Source organism: Xenia sp. Carnegie-2017, unplaced genomic scaffold (assembly GCF_021976095.1).
Source record: "Xenia sp. Carnegie-2017 unplaced genomic scaffold, XeniaSp_v1 HiC_scaffold_12, whole genome shotgun sequence".
In the NCBI taxonomy this organism is placed as follows: domain Eukaryota; kingdom Metazoa; phylum Cnidaria; class Anthozoa; order Malacalcyonacea; family Xeniidae; genus Xenia; species Xenia sp. Carnegie-2017.
The window spans coordinates 409,617-437,293 of NW_025813425.1; the positions used below are offsets into that span (position 1 = coordinate 409,617).

Genomic DNA, 27,677 nt, shown 5'->3' on the forward strand with positions numbered 1-27,677 from the left:
CAAATTAGCTTAATATTTTTGTGTAAAGCAAAAACTGAAAATAATTAAAAATAGATAGCACTGTAACTTTAAAAGATTCATCACTGAATCTTTAATGCTTCATTGTAGCATGAATTAGCTATTAGTAACATTCAAACAATACTCTACTGAAAAATTTATGATAAAGATATGACATGATTTAACCATGAAGTTATATGAAACTCAATGAATTTTACAGTTTGAAGTTATACATCTACAGTGAGTCATCATCAATCTTAGTACTCAATGTTCACATAAGCAAAAACTTTCACATTTTACATGTTTGTGAATTGACATTTCATCAAGTGTCAGAAGACACACAACCTTCTTGGCATCCTTCTTTGGTTCTTGAGCTCTAGTTTCAAAGAATTCAAGGCATTATTAGTTGATCCATTGTCTCCATCCATAGAATTTGATTATGAGGAAATTAAATAATTCTGGATAGGTAAGACGATAAATCATTTGTCTTTTTAACCTTATCATTTTAACTCTTCCTGGTCAATAACATCTTGCAGTCATCTTTACAACTTGATGTTCTCTAATTGGTGTTAGCAAATAGAAGTACATAACAAGCTCTTCTCAAAATCATGTATACTGTTTATGCTGATCATTTCTTTTAACTATCTACCCACTGAGGAAATGTGCAAGGTCTTCTTGGCGTCAGGGAAACTATTTTTCAAATACATTGATAATTTACGATTTCATACATTAACAAATAACAAAAAATTATGCTGAGTTCAACCTCGATTCTTGTTCATTACGTTTTTCCACGTAGATATCTCGCTAGCTATAAGCTAAGCATGGTACAATGCAGAAAAATTGTCGAATAATAAATTTTTTTGACGGAATTCCCGTTGCCAAAAGTATAAACAAACATCAATCTCCAAGAAAATAAGCACTATTTCACGTGGGAGCAGAAAAATTTTAGACGTATGTTGACTTCATCCAATCACAGGGCATTCTTAATGGAGTTATCATTCCAGCATATTTATAATTCAATGATCTAGATTCATAGTTATAACAAACATAGATTGCTGACGTATATACAATTTATACGTAACCAGTGTCATACCAGCCTTTTTCTGTTGTAATTTTTTAGAATGTGAAAATTATTCAACATTAAATGCCACTTGTTATGACCTGTAGTGTTAGTGCAGAATAGCTGAATTTGTAACAAACGTAAAATCATCATACATGCAACAGTCATGTCTGATGTCCGGTAATAAACATTATTTTATAATTTAACTTTGATATTTTTTGATAGTTTTTTGATGTTTCTTTGAATCACGCATGACTGGTAAGAAGTCTTTCAACCAATCAGAATCTTTCTTGAATTGTTTCACATGCGAGTGCTAATGGCACATAAATTACGTAAATTGAATACAGTGGACATGATACTATGCAATGTTGTGTTCATCGCTACAAGTAAAAGATTTTACAGGTTTTAGCGAACAATTATGACTAACCTTTAACATCAGCGGCCTCCAGCATTATTTATTTATTTCAACTAAACTTAAAAGTAGAAATTGAGCCTGGTTCCTAAGAGTAAAATTAATAGGCGTGAATGATAGGACTTTTGTTTCGTTTCCTCTGGATGTTGCAAAGACAAAGACATTTTATCCTTTAAATCTTCTTGTGCTCTTTTTTCAGCTCTTTCTAAAGTATTTTCCTTGTGCTTGCACTAATATTCCTGTTTTTGTCACATGCTTCGTTGATTTTCTTTTGTTTTCCGTACTGCTTGTGCTTATTTCACTTAAGTTGGTGAGCGTAGCTTTAAAAGATTTTTTGGCTGAGCTCAGCCATAAAGAATTTGAAAAAAATCTTTTAAAGCTAGGCTAGTTCAAACGTTGCACACGGGGTGTCTAACATAACAGGAGCACATAGATTTATGCTTGCACATTGAATTACTTTGCTGCATAATATAAACAGAATTTTTATGAAACGCATATCAGTTTCGTGTATTGTGGCATTGACATTTATCTTTTCGCATGGGAGTAGATAAATAATACAAATAATGTTTTAATTTATACAACAAACTAATTCGATATGCACCCAAAAATCGGTGTTCAGGATTTTTTGACATCCTTTGTTCCTGGATTGAAAACAACATCCACGGAATTATCGAACAAATAAGGCTCACCACGACGGATTGTTGTTTTGTATTTCACTACCAATAGGGCTGCCGTGACGTAACATGCAACCCACATAAGCAAAAATTTATTTTCTCAAATCTGACTTGTCAAATGATTTTAGGCTTGAGATATTTGTCTCATGGCACTCAAGAATTATCCAAATACCGCTTTGTCTTATTGTGATCGATTTGACAACCATTCTGACCATTCTTTCTCATATCAGATTTAAATATTAACACAAACTTAAAATCACTTTCTTTTAATGACTTTAATGACAAACAATAGGTACTCCCTATAGGGCTTTTCAGTAACTATTTACAAAATTAAATACATATACATATTTGTCTTATAAATGTATGAAAAAAAGATTATTATTAAAAGGATTTTCGAAGATAAAAGTTACATTTCAAGATGGAACTACAAAAGATCTTTTAAAGCTTTCTTAAAAGAATCAAGAGACTTGGAATCTTTCACATCTTTGTCTAAATTGTTCCACAATTTGACTGCCCTATATGAAAATGTGCGTTGGCCCGTTGATGTTTTGAACTTCGGAATTTGAAATAGGTGTCTATTACGGGTGGAACGATCGTGAGAACACTTATGGAACTTTCGGTTTATTTGTATTAACTTGGACAGACATGATGACGCTAGCTTGGAGATGTGATCATTATACGACAGATGATAATCCAAAGTCAAACCTAAGTCTTTGGCTGAGCTCACGGGAGTTAGGGTTTTACCCAGGAAGGACAGGGATGGTTGTGCTGGTAGTCTGTTCATAAGTTGTCGCGTGCCAAGCAAGAGAAATTTTGTTTTTTCTGGATTGATAAGGAGGTGGTTTTCGCAGCACCAAATTGCGACTCTATGGAGATCTTCCTCTATTTCCAGCATTGCTGTTTCGGACTCTGGAATGTGGAAAGATCTGAGGATTTTCGAGTCGTCTAATTAGTCGTCTAACGTTTTTTAATTTCTTAAGGACCCGGCACATTTCTGAATGTTGAAAATTACATTGCAATTTCAAGAATGAAATTTATTACAAGAGTTTCTTTAAATTATGAAAGAAAGACAGTGGCGTAGCCAACGTGACTAATAAGGGTGGAATATTCATGCATACATTATTAGTCATTTTGAAATCCTTTGTGTTTTTATGGATTATAACATGCAAATATGAATATTCTCCCTCCCCAGTTGTTGAGCTGTGTATATCATTGAAAGAAAACCTAATACTTATGCTGACTACTCCTGAGAATATTAATTGTTTTGGCAGGTAACAGAATAAATTTGCCACAGGAAGAACATTGCATTATCCTTATTTGCGGAAATTCACGAGGATTTATATTACCGCTTGCTCATCACTTCCTCATATTACTGGAAGCGCGTGAGTCAGCGTGACTCGGCAAATACAAATATTTGATATTGTGGGAAGCGCCACCGAAACAACATTAGTCACGAAGCAGAAACTTTATTTTGTTCTATTTTCATGTTGAAATTGCAAGAAAACGTTGGCAGTTTAACGACCCGGCGACACGATGTCAATGCTAATTCGCACATTTCAATCAAATGTTTCTTTAAATGGATCGACTGTTAACAACACAACGGAACAAGATAAAATATACAATAGGATAACACTCGTCCCGTTATTCATGACGCTTTATGGGATTATTTTCTTGGTGGCTTTTGGTGGCAATTTATTGGTTATTTACGTTGTTTCGACCAATCGCAAAATGCATGAAGTAACAGTTAATTATTTGTTAGTGAATTTGGCCATCGCTGACCTTATTCAAACTTTATCGAGTATTTTTCACGTCGCTGATTTCCTCCTCAAAGATCTTAATATTGGTAAGTTATTTCCTCATTATATCAAACATATATTCCCATAATTTCATTCAAATATTGGCAGCATATGGCACTCATGGTCGTGTCATACTTACATCAACCTACCAGCCGTATTCCCTCATACACGATACAAGTGATGTTGCAACTTGCAATGCTCTCATTATGCATCTCAAGTAATCTAGGGATGCAAACCAAGTCTATATACATATCATTGAAATTCGAGAGCTGAGTTTTATAAATGTGGTCAACATTTATTTTTCGTTCTCATTATAGGAGGCTGATTAACCATGAATCCTAAATACAGTAGACCTGTATCAAGCGGTCACTCTTAGGGATTTCTCCGGTGACTGCTTAATACAGGTTGACCGCTTAATTATAATAAAGATCTTCATGAATCACCAGACGGCCTGCTTATAATATTTAATGTTACTAAAGTTGTACCAAACGGCATTGTTCCCCAACATACATGCCAACTTACCTATAATAACACTATATAAAGCAATAAGTTTTTTCTTAGTTTAAACCAGAAAATAGTAAATAGTATACGCATAAATGTCACAGCTCAAATTGCTAAGAAGTAAGCAAAGAGTGTCGTCAAAGGAGGTGGTTATAAGGTTTTGACATGTTCAATTATATTATATGAAATATTTACTTAACCCGACCTCATAATAATGTTTTAAAACAATGAAAAATTAAATTTAGAACATTGGAAAAGATGACCGCGCCCGGTCAATAGAGGTGACCGTTTAATAAAAGTCACAGAATCAACTCATCCTTCCCGTACAATTCACACTTCCTTTTTCCTTTGAAATAATGTAACAACGCACATATGAGTAGAGTGGTACAGCCCCACTTAGCTTGGAACTATGGTTTCATAATGAATGTGCAATAAATTCAAAATATATAACTGTTAAAAAATTTTTTTTTTGTTTCTAGAATATTGTGTTAAACATGAATTTTTTTTTCGGAGTATGTTTCATATTACAAAATTTTTCTTATGAAACTTTCGGGATTTTGCCCCATGACCTCGTAACGTAGGGTGACCACTGTATAAGCCAGAATCTTGACTTTAAGTGTTCTTAGAACATTTTCTGACAATTAGTAGCATAATGTGATTATGTGAAGATTATATGCGTATGTGATTATGAGAAGACATTTCAGTTGTTTTCACGAAGGCTAAGCTATTTGACACAAGAATTTCTCTGTACTCTGTAAGTGCCCTGCGTTCCCATGCCATCATTAACACGATCTTCAATTTGATGTTTTGTAGGTGAAGTTGGTTGCAAGTTTCAGATTAATATGAACAACATTCCTTATGGGGCCTCTGTCCTTACTCTTGGTGTAATAGCTTATGATAGATACTGCGCTGTTTGCAAATCTGTTTCATTTGGTGACGGAAGGTCAGTAAAACGAATTCTTTGGTTCGTTCCTTTAACGTGGCTTGTGAGTGTGTGTATCTACATTCCGACACTTATTTATTGCGGTCTGCGAGTAGACACAAAAGACAAGAATCAGTTGACATGCGACTGTACCGAACAATGGCCAAGTTTGCGAGCGAAAAATATTTATGGCATTGGTATAGTTGTGCTTTTATACGTAGTACCACTGATTTTTATATGCAGACTTTACCTACTCGTAATTCGCAAGCTTAGGCAACCCATACCTGGAGAGGACGCTGGGACCACCATAACTTACCAATCACGGCAAGGAGTCGTTAAAATGCTTTTGGTCACCATTGCTTCGTTTTTTGTGTCGTGGACGCCGTACAACATCTTGTATTTTTTGAAGCGCATCAAGTATGATTTTCGTAGCGTTTATTCGTAAGTATTGTATTTTTTATACTTACCATGAAACGGTCATGTTTCATATTCTCTAACAATTTTATACTCACACCATTTCTCATCAATAGAGAACATTCAACATTGCACTGCCTTAACAATAACACACGCACTGCCTTAACAATAACACTGGAGAATTTACACGATGGAAAAATCAATATCGAGCACCTGTCGATAATTTGCAATAAACAATTATTGGATGAGGTTGAGCATGATATCAAGAGTTACTATGACCAAGGTCAATGTTATCTGCTGAAGCGAACCTGAGGCGGATAACAATAACCGAGGTTTGAACAATTCTTGATGTCATGCGAAAAACGAATTCAATAATTGTTTTATTATTCACCTCAACTAACTGAAATATTATTAAACCTGATGAATGTAAAACATTTTCAAGCCTTTGCTAATTTGTAGCTGAAACAAAACAGTTTTTTCGATTTCCTCACGTTTAAACATGCTGTAAATATGTTCAAAACCAGCTTTGTCGCTTTTTTAGTGTTTTCCACTTCTTCTTTGCTTAAAAGCTTTTGCATATCGTTCTTAGAAACTATGGTGAACACCGTTGTTTTGATTTTTTCAAAACCGGCTTTTAACTGCGTCTATAATTTAGTTATGAATATTTTTTACATGGTCCTACTTCTCTACTTGTCTTTGTTTATTCTGTTGATTGTTTGGTACCAAACCGGTCGATGTAGGGATGGGCCGATACCTTTGAGTTCTACAAGACCTGGAGGGGAAATGTGAACCAAATTACTATAAATTATTAGCGCGCGGCCGCGTGGTCAAAAACATGGCGGATTTTGGTTGTCAAAGTCAGCGGAAAGACGCGGGCTCATAAAATAAAATTTTTTTCGCCCACACGGATTTGACAACCACAATTGCGATTATATAAAATATCAATGCCAAGCACAAAAACTTTTAGAAATTTTATCTTTAAAACATGCTGCAAACTTGTTTGGTATACGGATGCTAAAGAAATGCTGGAAAAGGAAACATTTCAAGACACCGGTAAGCAACGTAAGATTGTTTACTATTTAAAGTGTTCAGTGTTTTTTGTTTTAATTCAATACTTGAAGTGTGATGGTATATATTTTGTGAATGTTTTTACTCCTAACTTATGATTTAAGTAATGTTTATCCAGTCTTATTTGTTCTTTACTTAATCGCTTGCTAGACGAGACTAAGCAACCAATTCTTATCGAGATATGCATATCTTAAAACTCCTTGTTTCAACTGAGTTTACCTTCAAGAAATGGAGGATTTTTTCATGATATTTTTCTGAAATTATGAAGCAAATATTAAGGACAGAGCTTTATTAAATCAAATGCAGTGCAGGATTAATTAATGAACTCTTTGGTACATGTCGTACAATAAAAAATTCCTGTATTAAACACCTAGCCTAGACAATTTAACAGATTATGGACAATCATGATGATGGTGTGTAAGGGTTTGCTTTATGCTAAAAGTTTTAAATGCTATCTGGTGTTTCTGTAAATGAATTGTTTGCTATAGTAAACAGGTTAGAACATCAAAATCAAGATAAAAACTACTTTGTTCAATAATTTGCCAAATTATGCTCCTGCCTTGAAATATTTGCTCAAGAAAAGCTTATGATGAGATGGCATAATGTAAAATTCAAAAGTTTGTCAAGTTGTTTGAACCTAGAAAAAAATAGTATAGGTAACTGTAATTTGTAAGGACGCAGGAGAATAGTAGTGCAAGAAGGTTAGCATTTTTGAGAATTAATAAGTTCTTCTTGACATACATTACACAAGGCCATAATATTATAAATAATGACTGTACAATAACAATTATACAACATGCTAAATATCTTCACCTACATTTTAATTTTTTAAACAGATTTGCCTTCATGCAGCAATAAGAAAAGTGTTATGTCAGAGAAACCAATGCACTTTAATTTAAGAAATCGTATTTTCAATTTAGTTCTGTTCAGCAGTAGATCCATGGTTGTCAATGACAATCCAGTTTCTAATATCTTGGCTCAAAACAGATCCAGCAACATGATTATAGAATTTCTGAATTTCGTTCTTTTGCTCTCCTAGTTCTTCATAAGTTCTCAGTAGATTTATCAGAATATCATAATACCTTATAAGACACCCAGAATCAATCCTACCAAAAAAAACTCAAAAAAATTACATACCTACTTATAATATATTTCCAGTCGACTTGAGTCGTAGGGGTAAGCTAACTTTTTCTAGCTCGTTTTTGGACGTTTTAACTAAGATTTACATATCTATTTAAGAAAGAAAGTTGCACCAAGCTGTTAAAAAAATAGTCAAAAAAACACGAAATGCTAATGGAATATGCATTAAGCTTAACGACACATTGACAGTGTAAAGAATGGCGTTTGATATTTATTTCTAATATAGCTAAAGCATTACTTGACAAAATATACGTTATTTTACAGTAGATTTACCTCGTTTAAATGTGTGTGTTTATTTCACAAAAACCTGAAGCATTATTTTCAATATTTTATGCTTACGGTATCGTGGTTGTTTTCGCTGGTTGTCATTAATATAAGCAGTAATAAAGATCCGGATTTGGGAGGGAGCGAATGTTAAACGTTTTTCTCAAAGTGGAAGTTTTGACAACCAAAATCCGCCATTACCGCCATGTTTTTGACCACGGGGTCCAGGCCCCTTTCCCCTCCAGGTCTTATAGAACTCAATGGCCGATACCGATACCAAATACTCGATACTATCGATACCAGGGTCTCGAAGAAAAGTATCGATATTTGTATAAAATATCGAAGTTTTAATATTTATGCGCTTGCGATTTTTTAATGTTTTGGTCAGCGGATAAATCATGAAAAAATACTGTATCCTTAAAAATGCTAATTTATATGCATTGAAATGAAATACACGAAACGCTACCTGAAGAAAATAATCGAAACCAAATCTTACATCAGACACGTGAGATTTTACCCCAGATACGCGTGTGTAGTGTTTCGAGATTCTCTCGCGGAGTAATAATTATTGAGTGCACTCGCATGTCTGGGGTAAAATCACGGTGTCAAACAAATTTTGCCAGTGCTTTTTACGAATGAAGCACGACGTTGTGTGTGTGCCTGCACGGATTCACGTCCTTTAAATCCGTAAACATTTTGAGATTGTTGAACTTGAAGGTAAGTTTTTTAGTTTTTGAATGCTTTTTTAGTACGTGATTTTAATATGATTTGCCCCCGGACGTTTTTCAGTTCCTTTTTTAAACATGCCATAAATAATGGTAGACGGCCATTAAAAAATCTTCAAATTTGATAAAAATGTAGAAGCGTTAGAAATCCAAGGGAAGGTGACAGTGCTGACGCTAATGCCATTTATACTGCTGTCAATACCAAGCGTCAGAGAAGTGCTGTTCGGGATTATTTCCAAAAGTTTGCAGACTCTGCAAAAACAACGGGAACATCGAAGTGCAGTATCTGTTATGAGAACATGGCAGCAACACTTCAATTTATTCAAGGTAGCTTGGCTGATCGCAGACAAATGTAGTTATATAGTATAGAACTTTGTGTGTGAACTACTAAACGGTTTATATTTTTTAGCATTTGAAGATGAAACATCAAGAGCAATACAAAGAAGCTGAAAGGAAAAGAAAATTATTTGAAGAAAACAATGCAAAGAAACGTATCAAAAAAAAACAAACAACACTCAATGACACTATGCTACATGGAAAATACTCCTCCACGTCAACAAGACGTAGGAAAATTGGCGAAGTTGTGCTGAAAATGATAACTACTGACCTTCAACCTCTATCTGTAGTAGAAGATGCGGGGTTTCGATCTTTACTACATTTAATGGATTCCCGATACCATCTTCCATCCAGAAAAACCGTCACTCGAATGCTGCCTAAAATCTACTCCAAACGTGTGCAAGAAATGAAGCAGGAGCTTGATGAGATATATTATGTTGCCCTCACAAGTGACTTGTGGACATCAAGCTATCTCACCATTACTTGCCATTTTATTACTTCTTCATAATTCTGAAGTCACTGGTTCTTGAGACCTTGGAATTCCAATCGAGCCACACTGCTGAAAACATTGCTGCATCGTTTCTGAGGGTTGCCGAGTCATGGCAGATATCAGAGAAGATTGTTGCACTGGTAACAGATAATGTTGCCAATGTAGTTGCTGCCGTTAGAATAACTGGTTGGAATCATGTCAAATGCTTTGCACATACGTTGAACCTTGTAGTGTCGGAAGTATTCGAGACTAATCTGGTAAATGATATAAGGAAAAGATGCAGACAAATTGGGACATTTTTTCATCAGAGTACAAAAGCCACGGCCAAGTTGAAGGAGATTCATGCTCAAGCACAGATTCCTGATCACAAACTCGTCCAGGAAGTAGACACACGATGGAACTTTACGTTTCATATGTTTGAACGCATGATCGAGCAGCATAAAGCCGTTAGGACAACACTTTGTCTTTTTAATTGCAATGATCTATGCCTCAATTAATCAAATATGGAATTGCTTAAAGCGGCAGTGGCTGTTTTAGAACCTTTTGAACATGCCACAACCGAGATATTAGCGGATACCTCAAAGGATATACCTCTTGCTTAGTCCCTCCAGCATTTGACCTCGTCAAGTATCTACAAACATACAACCTTTGTTTCTGCGTTAAGTGCTCAACTGCTTTGCTTTTTTACAGGCGTTGAAAGTGTAAATTTTCTAGCCCTTTCGACTTTACTAGACCCCTGCATAAAGAAACTAGCCTTCATTAGTTTGGTAACTGCACGACAGGTGAAGCATTGGATTATCCATGAGATAAAACAGCATGTTCCTGCAGTACCCACTGATGCAGAAATAAGAGCACCAAATCCGGTGAAAGAAGATGTCGGATTATGGATCTTTTCGATAACAAAGTTGCAGATAAAGAAGTGCAAGCAAATTCTACCATCGCTGTTGAGAAGGAATCTGGAAGATATTTTGATAATAAGATCCTACAAAGAGATGAAGATTCGCTGAAATGGTGGAAAGAAAATGAGAAGGTTAAATAGTTGAAATATTATCAAACAAAAAGAATGATTATATGAGAATGAATGTGATTATACTTATACATATCGGCAAGCGGGATGCTTGTAACAATCTATGTTTAACATCATATTTTTAGACGTATTCCTGACGCACATCACTTTCAATTTCATCGAAGAAGCCATTATCAATAAAATTGAAAGCGATTTGTGCCAGGAATACGTTTAAAAAGATATCGTGAAAAAAGTCATCTCATAAAAGTCATCTCATCTATTGTCAATCCTTTTGAAATTTACATCATGGCGGAAGGTTGTGCTCTCGTGACTACAGCTTTCTTGGCGATATTCTTGGCCTATTTGGGCAATTTGCCTTCGCACAATGGCCTCATAGACTATTATTACCATCGTTCACAATCAAGAAAGAAATACATTTTTCAGTGCAAATATAGACGTTGGTGCTACCGCTGTCGCTACACGTGGTAACTTTCGAAAATTTAGGTGCCCCCAGCGTTCAAAGTTCCTCTCGAGGCGTTTCAAATACTACTCAAATGCCTCCTGTGCTTTTAACCCAGCTATTTTCAAAATCCTACACAGTGGTGACGTTGAAATAAATCCCGGTTACGCACCTAAAGACACGATACGACCCCGAAGACAAAATCACACTTGGAAGTTGAAGGTATTCTACACAAACGCCAGGAGCATTGTCAACAAAGTTACCAAATTACAATTGCAACTGGCTAATAGTCAAGCAGATATCGTTGTTCTACCTGAGACGCATTTAGACTGTTCGATTTCAAGTGAGGAAGCTATTGGTAGCGATTATACTGTCTACCGGAAAGAACTCCCCGGCAATAGAGTTAGACATGGCGGTGGTGTTTTGATCGCGACGAAGAAAGACATAATCACCTCAACACGAGAACACCAAGATCTACCTTCTGAGTTACTATTTGTTGATATAATCACGGACGGAGGGAAGAAATTAATGATTGGAACATTTTACAGGCCGCCAAATTGTGACTTGAAACCAATGGAAGACCTTCGGTCATACCTTTCTTCGATTACAACTACAGATCTTCTCGTTACTGGAGATTTTAATCTAAGCGAATTTGATTGGTCTATAAACCATTCTACTAAATCATCTGAGCATCACTACCTCCTGTCTGAAATAGTTCAAGACCATTTTTTGTATCAAATGGTTGACGAGCTTACTCGTGGAAACAACATATTAAACTTAGTACTAACGACTAACATCGACCTGATAAATAACTTGGAAGTCGGTGAATCATTATCCGATCATACTTCAATAAGATTCATCGTAAACACTCGCCCCTACCAACAACGGATCTCAACTAAAAAAATGATGCATTCAACAAAGCAGACTGGAATTATCTAAGATCTTTGTTCAGTTATTCACCAAGGTACTTTACAATAGAACAACAAGACATAAATGCTAACTGGGAAGCATGGAAACACCTTTATTTTGCAGCGGTAAATGAAAGTATTCCCAAGTACCGGCATAGAAGAAAAAACATCGCTCCAAAAACATCCAACAATGAAAATCAATGGGCCGCCTATCGTACTTTGAACAATTCTTTGAAAAAGAAATGCAACTCAGCCAAATGGAGATATCTTGAGGCACTCGCAGATAAATTGCAGGTTGAGAATAATTCCAAGCCCTTTTGAAACTACATGCGTTCAATAAGAAAAGGAAATAACGACCTATTATTCCTAAAAGACGGAAGTGTAGAAATCACTGGGGATCAGGAGATTGCACAACATATGAATGCATATTTTGCATCAGTATTTACACAAGAACAAAAGTGTCTTCCGGAATTTGATCATGTTCTCAATGAAAAGTTGTTCAATGAATTATGTACACCTAGCGAAGTGGAAATACATCTGAAAAACCTAAACATACACAAATCCCCAGGTCCTGATAAATTATCGCCTCGTATCCTTAAAGAATGTGCCCTGTGCCTACGTCACTTTGTAACTTATTTAACATGTCGTTCCAATCCGGCTCACTACCCAACGACTGGAAAATTGCACACGTTATTCCAATTTATAAAAAGGGACCAAAATATAGAAAGGAAAACCATCGGCAGGTCTCGCTAACATCTATTATCAGTAAAACGGCGGGGAAGATTGTGAAATCGAGAGTTGTCTCATTTTGGACGGAACACCAACTACTAAACCCAAGCCAATTTGGATACCTGGAGGGCCGATCGACAGTGTCACAACTTTTAAGCTGTTATAGTGACTGGTTTTTAACAAGAAATTTGTCTAAAGTGTCTGATGTAATATTTCTGGACCTGTCAAAAGCGTTCGACAATGTCCCTCATGAGCGCCTACTTTGAAAACACAATACGTACGGGATAGACGGACAGTTGCATCTGTGGTTCAAGAACTTCTTAACCAATCGAAAACAAAGAGTTACGGCACGTTGATCGTACTCGGATTGGTCACCAGTTACATCTGGTGTCCCTCGAGGCTCAGTACTGGGATCGGTTATGTTCCTAATTTATGTGAACAAAATACCTGGCATCATCACGTCTACTGCCAAAATATTTGCCGACGATACCAAAATCTACCGACAGATAAATAATAGCGATGATTCTATTGCTTTACAGATTGATCTGACAACCCTCGACCTATGGGCGGATCGTTGGCAGATGAAATTTTATTCTACTAAATGTGAAGTCATGAGAATTACACATAACAGAGACAAAAAGTCCACGCGGCTCAATGTATCGAGTACAGTGTTGAGGAATGTATCTATAATCACAAAGAACTTGGAGTTATTATGACTAGTGATCTGAAATAATCAAAACATGTTGAACAAATAGTTCACAAAGCAAATAAGGTTCCTGGCTTACTTAAACGCACAGTAGGCGGTAAAAACAAATATAATTTTTTAAACTTGTACAAAACCTTGGTTCGTCCAATCTTGGAATATGCCTGCCCGGTGTGGTCACCACACCTCATGAAAGACATCGATGAAATTGAGAAGATACAAAGAAGAGCCTCCCGAATTGCCTTAGGCCAAAGAAGACAAGAGATGGCGTACACGGAGAGGTGTAAAATTCTTAAATGGAACTCTTTAGTACAAAGGAGAGATTTCCTTTCCTTAGTGGAATGTTATAAAACTGTATTCAATCTAAATGGATTGAATTTCAGCGACTATTTTGAACTTTGTAAAAACACTAAATCGAGATCTAACCACCCATCTAAACTACAACTCAAACTCGCAAAACTGAACTGTTACAAAAATTCTTTCTTTGTCAGAATTATCAAACCCTGGAATAATCTTCCTGTCAATTTATTTAATTGGTATCGATATCGATATCGAAAAGACGCGCAAATATGGAAAAAATATCGTATCGAATAAAAAAGCTAGTATCGCTCATCCCTAATGTAGGGTTGCTATCAGTGGCGTAGCTAAAAGTCGTGCTGAGCACAACCAAAACATTTTTTAAACACAGAGGTTTTTTTAACCACTAAAATTTCAATATTTGTATATAATGTTAACAGATCGCTTTGTTAGCGAAAACAAAATCTATAACTAATGCTTCGTTTGCATCTTGAAATATGTACTTCCTAATACTTACACTTTATTACGATATATGCCCAATTGCTTTGTCTGAAAAGCTGCTGGCAATCCATTTGCTGTTGCTCGCTGACTTTCAGTGAACGATCTTTCCTCAGCCACTTTTTGGAGCACTCGCATGATGCACTCAAACCTCAAAAGAAATACGTTTACACAAAATTCTCTTGCATTCCATCGAACTGTATTAAGACATTTAATTGAAAGAATTTTGAGGTTTTCATTCTTTTAAACCGATTAAAACAATTCGTGTACTTTATGAGAATTTTTAAAGAGAACGTGCCGTTTTTCGAGAGAGTCAAAAAGAGTAAAAACATCAATAGCAAGACAAGCTATATCGGACAAGACGAGATTTAGCGTATGCGCATAAGCAGTGAACATAGATGATGTGGTTTCCGATTCTCTCTTTTACAATTGCCTACAAACCATTATAACATCCGCTCATACTGGATGCTCCGTCATACGTTTGGGCAACAAGCTTTTCAAATGAAACTCCATGCAATTGTAATATTGTTGTAATAGCAGTGTATAGTTCATGTTAAGTTGTTCCAATTGCTTTTTGACATGACAAAACGTGTTCAGAACACTCGCCAGTTTCATTAACAAGCCTTACGCATATACTCTATTGCTCTGTATGAGTTATATAGGGCGTTGTATCAGCAATCAATGCCCATGCTTTGCAATTGCGTATTTTTTGTACAATTAAGGAAGATATTTCTTTAGCAATGATATTGATTAACTTATTTTGAATATCGTTGCTCAAAAACGTTAGCCATGAGCCACGTCCTTTGATTCCTTTTCCATCAGTTTTACCATCATCCTTTGTCGATTGCTTCACTTGGTGATCACGAACTTTCTCAAGATGCTCATTGATTGGTTGATCATTCTCTGACAATAATTTATGCGTTTCCATAAAGTTTCCTGTATTAAGATAGAAATTTGTCAGTGCTTCACAGTGACCCTTAAAGGAAAGCCCTTGTCTTCCAAGAAACATAATAACATCTATCACACATTTCAAAACTGTTTTGTTTAAAACAAATTTCTTTTTACGTCTTTCAGACTCGATTTTCCCTGGTGATAAACTGATACAATATTGAGTTTTCTTGTAGGAAAAGAGCTTCTGCAACTTTTGCGTTTAGATGAGAATTGCATTTTTCATGCTCCATAATTTTAATATACTACTTTTTCATTTTGGAGAAACTAATGTTTGCAAAAGCTTTTCCTTGATTTGACCGAATATTTTCTCACCTAGACGTTACATCTGTAAACAGAATGCATGGTATGCAAAAAAACTGTCTTTACTTAGAGAGTAGGAAATCCATTTTGGTCTTGTTCCACCGTCGTGGAAAAAAACCTGCTAAGAGCTATAGTGAGTGCGATTTCCTTGTACTATCCTCTTTAGTTTCAAAACAAATTGGGATGGTTGGCATAGATTTATCTTAAGTAAACGCCTTTTTAAGCTAATGCTAAGATTAAGACCAACAACTGTCCCAGGGTCAAACGTGTTTTCTTTCGTATCAATAGAAATATTTCGATTCAATTCATTTTCAGCAGACTCTGAGATGACTTCGTCTTTGTTAGGTTCATTTGAATTGACAAAGCTGTCAAATTCAGGGCATTCACTAACAGAATCATTGATTTTTATTGATTTGAAAGTATGCTCAACTTGATCGTTTAGATCTATCGACTCAGATTTTTCTTGCGTATGCACTTGTTTAAGGTCTTCACTTATGCTTGGCGTTTCCCTGAGCTTAATTCTAACTTCTCTGTTGTTTGTGACAAAATAAATGGTGGGTAATTTTGTATAGGTTTAAAGTAATCAAGCAAAACTCCCCGAAGTTTTGAAAATTCTTCCTGTCTAGCTTTCTTTAATCTTCAATACTCAGCACCCGACTATTTTCTCTTCGTGGTGTTGAAAGAATTAGACATTGCAGTTAGTCTTTAACACTGCACCATGATCCATGATGTACATTAAATAATATTAAAATAGATTTCCCAACACAAATGGAATTATCAAATGAAATGTTTGTTTTGTGAATTACATCTGTATTGCAAGCAATCGAAGCTCAAAATGAGAGTTTTGAATTTTGAGACATTAATTTAATTGGTCTTCAAATGTTGTTGTCTAAAAAATACCTTAATTTCAATTAAATATATGCTGTTTATGCTCATTCGATAATTACGGATAAATGAATCTTGAACGTTTACGAAGAAGCTTTAAGTGATTTAAAAAAGTTTTACCGTATAATAACTTGCTTTACTACTGAAAATGTGCGTCGTAACGATGAAAATGTAAATAACACAATACGAACAATGCAAAACATGCTGCGGTATCATTAAGGGCTACTTCATGTTAGACTATGCATTATGATAGCAATTTACCGATGACTGCACTACTGTCATTTTTAAAAAATATATTAATAATAAGATACAATGCCAGTAACGATTATTGTCTGTGAGGGAAGCAAAAATCATTGATTAAGATAGGCAAGAAATTACACATTTTAGGCCTTGTTGGCCCCTTAGGAGGACAGTTTCACCATGTATGCATAGGCGAAACTGGAATGCTAATTGTAAATATTCATATATTCAGCTCTGCCTTGCTGTTGATTTCTTTTGTTGGCGAAATTAAATTCAGTAGAAATAAGCAGGGCAAAAGCTGAATATATGAATATTTACCCCAATTAGCGTTCTAATTTCTCTCCTGCATGTATGTTGTCTACAGTCATCGTGACAACTTATGCCGGCGTTGTGGCCTCAAATGAAACATCTAATTCTAGAATGATCGTTAATATCTTATTCTTTAATCGACCCCCTGACTAGATTTTATTTTGGTCTGTCTACTTCCTTTCTCCCCTAATTCCCTAAAAATAACTTCATTCACTGAATACATAACTGTGAAAACAACTGTTCTGTTTTAAATGCGTTTTTATTTTTTATAGCCCATATTTAAAACTTGATGACTCGTATCCAATTCAGCGACCCCCAAAATCAACAGCTAGGTGGGGCCTTTTCCTATTTATGTTGTTAAATATCAATATACTTTTCTACTTATTTGTTAATGTGTGAAACCGTAAATCTGTTTGCAAAATAGTTTCTCTAACGCGAAAAAGATTCTGCTCTTTTTACTCAGTGGACAGATACTATGTAGAAACAATCACCCCTAAAGATTACACATAATGTAGAGCAGAGTTTGTTCTGATCAATTTGCTGTTAACATAAAGAGATGATCGGATAGAAAAATGTTTCTGGAATATGCTGCAGTACCAGTATCAACACTATTTCATAGAGCACTATGAAGACAAATGGAAGATGCTTTTGGAGGACACTATTGAGTCTAACTGCAAAATGCTAAGGCTGAATACAAACAAAGGTAAATAATTTACAGACTTCCCTGTCCAACAATTACTTCAACTTGGACTAATTCTATGGATGGAGATAATGGATTTCGTAAAGATGTCTTGAATGCTTTGAAAGCAAAGGTCTAGTACCAAAGAATAATGACAAGGTTTTGTCAAGGTTTTGACAATGTGTCAAGATTTTGTCTTGATGCTTGATGAAATGTCATGTAAAAGCAGGGGGCGGATCTAGGGTATGTCAAATCAGTCACGCAACTGATGTTTATAGTTCAAAAGTTATTTATCAAATTTAATGATTACATTTTTTGTATTCATTTTGTCGATTTTTTCGTTGATTCCCATGACATTGATAGCACAAAAGTAGCAATCGGTTGCATGATTTGAAGGCTCTCGCCAAATCATGGGGATGCCAAAGTTCATGGACTTTCGCGTGCCTTTGCTCCATTGACGGAGATGCTCTGTGCATGTTTTGTAAACCATGTGAGGTGTCCAACTTTTGTCTTGATCGCCGAGTTTCATGCCAAAATATGCATTGTAAAAGCGCTTCGTAAAGGTGGTGACAGTATTGCGATTTGGTGCAAGTGTGTATTCACCACAAACATAGCAAAAAACATTTGGCTTATTTACACACATTCTTCGCGTCACCAATGTATACCTGAAAAAATAAAAATTAAATTTGTGTACGTTGTCTCCATGAAATTTAAAGTCTGTGTCAAAAAAATTCGGCACAATCATATCTTTGTCCTGCGAGCAGTTTTAATCGCACAGTAATGAAATAATTTTACTTTGAAAGTACAAAAAAAATTTGCAATGTACATTTCATCACAGAACATCTGGACAGATGGATACCTAACGAATACGTAAGACTCACCTTCTGCGACTTCTCGTCTGCTTTTAATAACATGAAATAATTAACACTTTGTTTTTATTATTTTTTACTTACATTAATTTGTTGGTGTGTTTTAACAACAAGTTTTACCATTGAATTCCAGTATGGGCGAAATAAAGCCTTATTTTATCGATAAATATCGCATAATAATCGCAAAACTTAGACTCCCTAATTAAAATTCAATCAAAAATTGTTTATTCAAATACTTTCTTCTTTGTATTGCTAGTGCTAAAACAATTTAAATTTGTTCAGGTAATAGAACTTTAAACGGTAAATTGTTCAGGTAATAGAACTTTAAACGGTAAAGGTACTTCTGTTGTACCTTTCTCGGGTATTTGAAAGTTAGAAAATAGAAAATTAACGATAGCTTAAAATGTCGACCTGACCCAGCAAAAACAGTGTTATTTTTCGATTCAGCACATCAAAATCATCCAAAATCAGTTCACAAAACTGAGACGCCAAATTTGCTGTTGACCAGTGTAGAGAGTCTTTCTGACCAATAAAGCTTTTTACTTTGACAATTAGACTGTGATAGTATTAAACCAGAGCGATTTCACATACATAAAATGTTGTACCATGCCACATATTGTCCCCTTTTGTAACTGAACATCTCATGTAGACATGCCAAGGTGTGTTGATCTATGGCTCAAACTAGATTCTTTTCCAGAAATTTCTAGATGATTTAAGCCACTCGTATTTGGCAAAAATTCTTTGTGATGGTACTCTTTTCATACTCATTCAGTAAGTTATAAGTTTGCTAGTCATTGCTTAATATGAATTATGAAGTCCTTTTCGTGTTCAATTCAACTGTTAACATACTATAAAAACATATATTTGTCATCCATACCGGAAAAATGTTGAAAATGGTTAAGCAATGTAAATATGTGGGTTGTAAAAACAGAAAAAGAAAAAAGAATAAGTATAACTGACTCTTTACTAATATCCCCGTTGATGAAACCATTGAAATAATTACTAACCGTTTGTTTGCCTCTCCGGCCTTTTTCCTTTCAAGGACAAAGTGCCCAAAACTCTGAAATCAAATGTTGTCTATTTTTTCATGTGTCGATGCTGCTCCGCATCGTACGTGGGACAAACCACTTGCCACCTACACACTCGAATTTCAGAGCATTTTAGCATCACCCCTTTGACTGGTAAACCTTCTAAACATCCCAGTCTTTCCTCCATACTATCACACCTTAAATCCACAGGACACACCACCTTGTTCGAGGATTTTAAAATACTTTCTTCATGCTCAGACTCACAAGAGCGTTTTATTTACGAGAGCCTCTTAATCAAAAAAATGAAACCATCTCTTAACGTCCAAGGAAGCTCCATTTCCCTTCAGTTGCTTTAATCTAACTTCATCACTCCTCATGTCTATATACTTTATGATTGTGTGTGTGTTTTGTTTCTTCCGTGTTTCTACTTATCCCACGTTATACCATCTTATCCCATATTTACCTTCACGTTTTCATCTCACCATATAATTTAATATTATGTAAATAGCTATTATATATACATCTCTCCATACTTGTAATTTAATACTGTCTGATGATGTCTTGAGAGTCGTTACGCTTCGAAACGTTACGCTTCTAAATAAATATTTCTTTTTATATGCTACTTTTGCATTTAATGGCTCTTTTAAAAGCACTTTGCTGGGCTTTGATATTTATATTAAGAAAAAAGAATAACATACGTTTTCACTGCGTATAGTTTAATTAAAACATAGAATTAAAGCATAGGGAGATTATAAGCTAGGAGTTTCTATCGCAAGGTAGTTGCTGCCTCTCGCACCACGTAGGCAAAAAGTGCCTTTTGCAATTTACTATTGGGTGTTTTCAATCAATTATTATCTGTTATAAGCGACACAATACCAAATGGACATAAGCACAGTAATTTTTAAAACATACGATTTATATGATGAGCATTGAACTGCATTATCTTGTATATTTTGTCACTTAATACAGACAAAGTAATTGTATCACCTCTTATTTTTAAATTTTCATATAACTAAGTTAATTTATGGAATAACATGCAAGAATTAGCACTGTATGTATGTATAATATGCAAATAATTAATAAGGAATAATTGGAAGAACTGTTTTTCAAAGTTAATTTTACCAAATTTGTTTGCGAAAGGCAAGCGATAGGAAAGCAATTGCTTCATTTAAATTATTGGTCTTTACATGTATATGTCGCAGTTGACGTGAAAGTTAGAACTCAGCCAATAACCAATTAAATCATATTAACTGGAGCTTAAAGGATGTTACCTTTATTTTGTTTAATTTGTTGCCAACCAGCACATGATCAACACATCCATTAACACCAACAATTATATGGTGTCATATATATATTTCTCAGTCTTCCCGCGTTTGTGTATAAGTATATTATTTGATTTCTTCTGAGTTAATGTTACTCATTTGTTTTCAGCAAGGAATCACTTTTATACACATACAAACTTGAATTCCATGTTGCAGTCCTTTATCATGGCACATGAGCACCATTTACATAAACTATACATACAGTAATTATGAGCATGGAATTGATTTTTTTTATACGACTGATTACACATTACATTAAACAAAGCGGAATGGGACCTAATGCACCTATTGGTCCATGTCTCGCAAACTGTAATGTTTTTTCCTTAAAATATTACAATGCACTGCTTTATAAATGTCATGCGCTCGGAAAGCCGACGGTAAGCTCAAGCGAGCATAAGTATAACCGCTTCCGGTGCTTTACCTTCGACGATTATAGAGACATCCTCACAAATTTAACATAACATTCATTGCTATTTTAAATGAAAACCGTTTTTATCAGATAAATATTATATAGTCATTTGTCGCTTAAACGCTTAGTAAAGAGTAAAATTGTCGTTCACGGAAAAATGGAATGAAATTTCTTCTATAAATTAACAGAGTCTACAGAGTGATGATAAAATGAGTTTAACATGTCAAAGAAAAACTTCCCTGTTAGTTCATTAGTTAAGTGGTCCTGGCAAAATTTATAATTCGTCTAAAACTTTTGTAAACGTTGTGGTCCAATAGCTATGAACCCGAAATATTTATAGTTGTATAATCATGATATATGCGTGTCAGTCTATTCCAAAGTCATGTTGTCGTTATCAAATTGATACATACTCTTCCATAATAGGCTCTACTGCAACTCCTTAACTCAATAACACATAATGTTCTTTTGTTCACATTGCGGTCGGTAAAATATTCGTGCTGTTAAAAGTTCCGTTGATAACATGAAAGCACATTGCTTTTCTAACCGAGTGAGAAAATTACAAATTTTTATCAAAAGAAAAAACACGCGCAACTTACCATTTTTTATATCCACTCCCCCATATTATAAAAGTTTTCTAAATTTTGACGTCGTGCCTAGGAAAATTCTTAACAGACACGCGCCAAATCGAGATTTCCCCACTACATAGGTCGCAAAGACTGGGTTGAGTGAATTTAATGTCAAGAATAGTGTGCTGCCTTGCTGACAAACTTACTAAAATGAGTCCAAAACTCGACACAGACGGTATCATTTGCTAACTTGTGTTTTAATCCGGGACCGAAATTTACCTCCCAATTCACGCATCGCCTAAAAACGTCATCAATGCCACTGGTCCTATTTATAATCTCTATGAGATCAACAACAATGAAACTTAAGCCTGTGGTTCAGTTGATTCAGCTTATTAGACATCACATAAAGACGAAATAATAATAACCACTTAACGGAATAACCACATAACAAAATAGCCACATAACGAAATATTCACATAACAAAATAACTACATAACGAAATAACCACATAACAAATAGCCATATAACTAAATAACCACATAACAAAATAACCACATAACAAAATAACCACATAAAAAAATAACCACATAACGAAATAAACACATTACAAAATAACCACATAATGAAATAAACACATTACAAAATAACCACATAACGAAATAACCACATAATAAGTTCTGGTATAATCAAAAGAGCACTACAATATAATGACGAAAAAATATCACTGCATATAATGATTCATGGAGCACATATATGTAAAAATATCACTGCATTTAATGGCGGATGGATGAGTGGCGTGGTAGCAGGGGGCAGGGGAGCCAGGGCCCCTCTAGCTGTTGATTTTGGGGGGCGCTGAATTGAATAAGAGTCATCAAGTTTTAAATATGGGTTATAAAAAATTAAAAACGCATTTAAAACAGAACAGTTGTTTTCACAGTTATATATTCAGTGAATGAAGTTATTGTTAGGGAATTAGGGGAGAAAGGAAGTAGACAGACCAAAATAAAACCTTGTCAGGGGATCGATTAAAGAATAAGATACTGACAAATATTCTAGAATTAGAAGTTTCGTTTGTGGCAACAACGCCTGCAAGATTTTTCACAATGTTTGTAGAAAAATTACATTTAGTGGAGAAACTAGAACGCTAATTGGATGGGGGTTAATATTCTAATATTCAGCTTTGCCCTGGTGATTTCTATTGAATTTAACATGACCTAAATATATGAATAATTACACTTATTCTATTATTGGGAAATCTATTTAATGTTATTTAATGTACATCATGGATCATGGTGCATTGTTAAAGACTAACTGCAATGTCTAATTCTTTCAACACCACGAAGAGAAAATAGTCGGGTGCTGATTATTGAAGATTAAAGAAAGCTAGACAAGAAGAATTTTCAAAACTTCGGGGAGTTTTGCTTGATTACTTTAAACCTATACAAAATTACCCACCATTTATTTAGTCACAAACAACAGAGGAGTTAGAATTAAGCTCAGGGAAACGCCAAGCATAAGTGAAGACCTTAAACAAGTGCATGCGCAAGAAAAATCTGAGTCGATAGATCTAAACGATCAAGTTGAGCATACTTTCAAATCAATCAAAATCAATGATTTTGTTAGTGAATGCCCTGAATTTGACAGCTTTGTCAATTCAAATGAGCCTAACAAAGGCGAAGGCTTCTCAGAATCTGCTGAAAATGAATTGAATCGAAATATTTCTACTGATACGAAAGAAAACACGTTTGACCCTTGGTCTTAATCTTAGCACTAGCTAAAAAAGGCGTTTACTTAAAATAAATCTATGCCAACCATCCCAGTTTGTTTTGACACAAAAGAGGATAGTACGAGGAAATCGCACTAACTATAGCTCTTAGCAGGCTTTTTTCCACGATGGTGGAGCAAGACCAAAATGGATTTCCTACTCTCTAAGTAAAGACAGCTTTTCTGCATACCATGCATCTACTTAAATTTTTAAATTTATATGCAAATGATAGCAAATGTCATTTTTAGTGCAAAGTTTCCATAGGAACTTTGAAGTACTGGGGTGAGTTGCTAAAATTCACACAAGTCACTCAGTCAGTCAGTCATAGTGTAAACTTTCCAGGTGGTGTCTAGCAACAACCCTCATTTTACGTCTAAGGATTTTCTAGAGATTTATTATCAGATTTTTAGCGTTTATTAAAAGAGCATTTAACACCAACTTAAACTCTTATTAACCAAAACATTTATTTAACTGTCAAATAGGTAAAAAAACCTGCTAACTTAACGGAAACTGCCTTCAATGACTCGTCATCTACCAAGCAACTGTAAAACGTAGGGGCAATAACACAACTGAGACGTACATTGGACTTACAGAAAAGGAGTTTAAGAGTAGACATAGAAATCACACTGCCTCTTTTAGCCCCCAAAATCTTAAAAACTCGACCAACTCAATTAGTACATATGGACCCTTAAAGACAGTGACATTGACCACGACATCCCATGGAACATCATCACACATTGCAAACAATAAAACAACACCAGTAAAAGATGCAACCTTTGCCTCAATGAAAAATTCTTCATCCTCTACCAATCGTCCAAATCATCTCTCAATAAATGTAACGAACTTGTTTCCTCTTGTCAACATATATTCAAAGCACTCTATGTAATTTGTAACTATTCATCATTAAATCCCCTGAAGAGTGAGCAATCACGGAACAGGATTGACGGGATGAAATTTTAGTTTTTGTAATTTTTTTCAATATCACTATAACCGTGCATCCTGTGTTCCGAGTGCAAAAGGTCATAGCCGGGATATTTGGTGAAAGCCAGGAAAGCACATTGTTATACACTTTGTATATTCAATTTGATTCATTGTACCAATGTATCTTCCCGTTTTACCCCCAACAGCTCTATTTCTTTAAAGAAATATCTAAATGCGCATGCGCCATTTTTGTGCTAAATGTATAATGAATTGTGTGGCAAGAGTGAAGTAAGGAAAATAGAATATCAAATAGAAAATCAAAGAAAATTTGCTTTAACTATAACGCTTTTCGTTAATGCTGGCACTGTTGACAAATATTTTTAAAATTTTACAAGCTTGAGTTTATATGGAATATGAAAAATATTGGTATTCACCGTATTTGTCAAGTACTTCGCTCATTCTATTTTTTTAGCAATCTGCTCTGAAATTCTGAGCTAACTACACTCACACACTACGCGTTAGTGAATTGGTTTTAAACATACGACCGTAAAATTGAAAGCACACATCTGCCTAATTAAGGAACATTTTACAAGAAATAAAGTACATTTTCATTGTCCTCGAAGAAAGCATTAGTTGTTAAGATCTTTAAGACAATATAAGAAAGTCATCTGTATGACATCGTCCACTATCTGGTAATCGCTATTAAAGTGCAAATACGAAATGAATGTTCTCACCCAAACTTGCAGAAAAATGGACTTGTTTATGAACTGATGCAAATTGTGCAGGGACAAAGTGCATATTTATCGAAAATCGTTGTATTTTACCACTCGCCTTATTATTTAATTAGGTGGAATTTTCCGCTAAAAATAACACAAACAAAGTATCAGTTTTGTCCTTCTGAACACATGAGCATTACATATGTGTCAGAAGAACAAAAAAAAAACAACAAAACTGATTTCAAGAAAGATAAACATGAGTGATTTTGTTCTTTATAAGTTGTATACTGTATAGTAATAATAAAAGAATGTGGCGCATGATTGACGAAGGTATAATTGTGGCGTGTCAATAATCTTATTATGTAGTACGCATACGAAATTGACGTTTATTTACGCAAATTTGGAGCAAGTTGTAGCTATTCGTCATAAAACAAACTGCTTAACCTTGCATAAGCACTTCTCGAAATGAACTTCAGTTTAGCATTTTTTGAAACGCCAGGGTTAAATAATAAGTCTTCTGTAAAATAATTTTATTTGCCATGTTTAGGAACATTTTTTCAAAGAAACTTTGCACTATCCTTGGATCCCTAGTTGTATCATCTACTGGTCGATGACGTGTTTAATCACTCTCGAGCTACTTTCGATTAAACAGTTTAAATTCTTTAAACTCACGTGACTAACTTTCGACCATTAAAATGGGGAGGGGGGGAAATGAGCTTAGAAAATTGGTATATAATTAACAAACTACTTTATTCACTTTCTGTGCTTGTATGAATGGTACAGCTCGTGAAAACGTCGTCGTTGATCGAAAACTTCGAAGTGTAGGTTATTACTCCTCTGCCATTAAATTCCGTATAGTTTATGATATTGGAAATTTTTTCAAAACATCCAATATGTTCTCTAATAATGAGCAAAGGTGTAAGGAAATACCTGTAAGTTTGATCTAAGAATTCTATTGCAATATAAAACATATCTGTTTTGATTTTTTTAGCTTCGTGTGGTATCCAGCTTTGTTATTGGCATTTTTGAGTTGCGCCTTTAATCCTGTCATTTATTGCTTTCTCAGCAAGAACTTTCGAAAGGCATTCAAGGCTACTCTCTGTTGTAAAACTTGCCAAAATTGTGGCGAGTTTCCTCTAGCGGTACTCCACTTTCCATTCGTACGAACACCGCAAGAAGTCATAGTCTAAGTCATTTCTCAATCAACCGAGTTTAGCTTGTAATTCATAAACTCAGAGCATTATAGCTTCAAGGGACTTAACAATCGTAACTGGCAAAAGACAAAAGAAGCTTATTGTGTCATAAACTTTGTGCATAAATTTTTTTAACAGACGGTAAATATTTTCAAAGATACCTGTTCATTTTGTTTTCTAAAACTGTTATTACAAGTATGCTAAGTTTAAGCAAAAGACTTCCATGGATCTAAAAGTATTAATTATGAAGTTATTCTTTTGTGAGCTTTATTTTAAGATAAAATCAAACGCCATGGATAGAACACTTCCTTGCATTTAGAGATCTTGTTAATTAATAAACAAAAACGTACATTTTTCAACTTTGTATTATTACACATAGAACGCTTAATCACCATGTTTAAATTAAATATTTTTTATCTTCATTGAAATCATCTCTCTTCGTCTGTTGATAAGTTTGCAGATTTTTTCTGAGAACAGATGTACTCAAAGTTTGTTGTTTCAAACACTCTTGTTTGCATAAATGATATAAATTAAGTTGCTTATTGATAAGCAAAGAAAATATAGCTAATTGAATATTATCGGTCAGTGCAGCTGGTAATGATGTTCTATATTTGCCAAGTCAGCCAAGCATACCAAAAAACTTGGTTTGATGATTTTCTCCAGCTCTATACTAGACAGTAAAAGAAACTTGGCGCGAGCATTTAGACTCACTATAGTGTTCAACAAACTGTTAATACATGTTTGTAAATGTCGATCGTCCAGGTTGGTATAGTCCTGAAAAGGACTCTTTTTGCTGTTGTTGACTTTACTCATTGTTTTATAGATTTAAATCAAATCTATAGTAAAACCTGACTTATACCTTGACTCATCGAAATAGCATACAAATCTAACAATACAAACAATGTCTTTCACCGAGACATTAAAAAAAGCACCACATTCACTCTTTTACGAAACTCCCTCCAACTACACTTTATCAACAGAACCGTACAACGATATCTCTACAACAAACATAGCAAGAACCTTAAGTTGGACACCAAATTATTTGTGAATATATGATTGGTATTTTAATATGTCTGTTTATTATGTCATTGTTGGTAACTGTACCAAGAATCTTTAAATTCTCG

The 27,677-nt window shown here is 34.8% G+C and overlaps 1 protein-coding gene and 1 pseudogene across 4 annotated transcripts; both read left to right on the top strand.

The window, feature by feature from the left end:
• Positions 1-3,458: 3,458 nt before the first annotated feature.
• Positions 3,459-26,981, top strand: LOC124446396 (gastrin/cholecystokinin type B receptor-like). Of its 4 annotated transcripts, XM_046997259.1 has the most exons (5): positions 3,468-3,986; positions 5,254-5,383; positions 5,606-5,803; positions 9,110-9,300; positions 9,383-9,459. In XM_046997259.1, exons 1-5 carry the CDS (start codon positions 3,677-3,679, stop codon positions 9,421-9,423), a joined length of 870 nt encoding a protein of 289 aa, XP_046853215.1. In that variant the 5' UTR covers positions 3,468-3,676; the 3' UTR covers positions 9,424-9,459. The 4 variants fall into 4 exon arrangements, with proteins under 4 accessions (XP_046853208.1, XP_046853220.1, XP_046853215.1 ...); XM_046997244.1 differs by having other exon boundaries at positions 3,469-3,986; positions 5,254-5,803; XM_046997252.1 differs by lacking the exons at positions 9,110-9,300; positions 9,383-9,459 and adding an exon at positions 26,352-26,981 and having other exon boundaries at positions 3,459-3,986; positions 5,254-5,803.
• LOC124446422 lies at positions 13,196-14,387 on the top strand (annotated as a pseudogene).
• Positions 26,982-27,677: the final 696 nt, after the last annotated feature.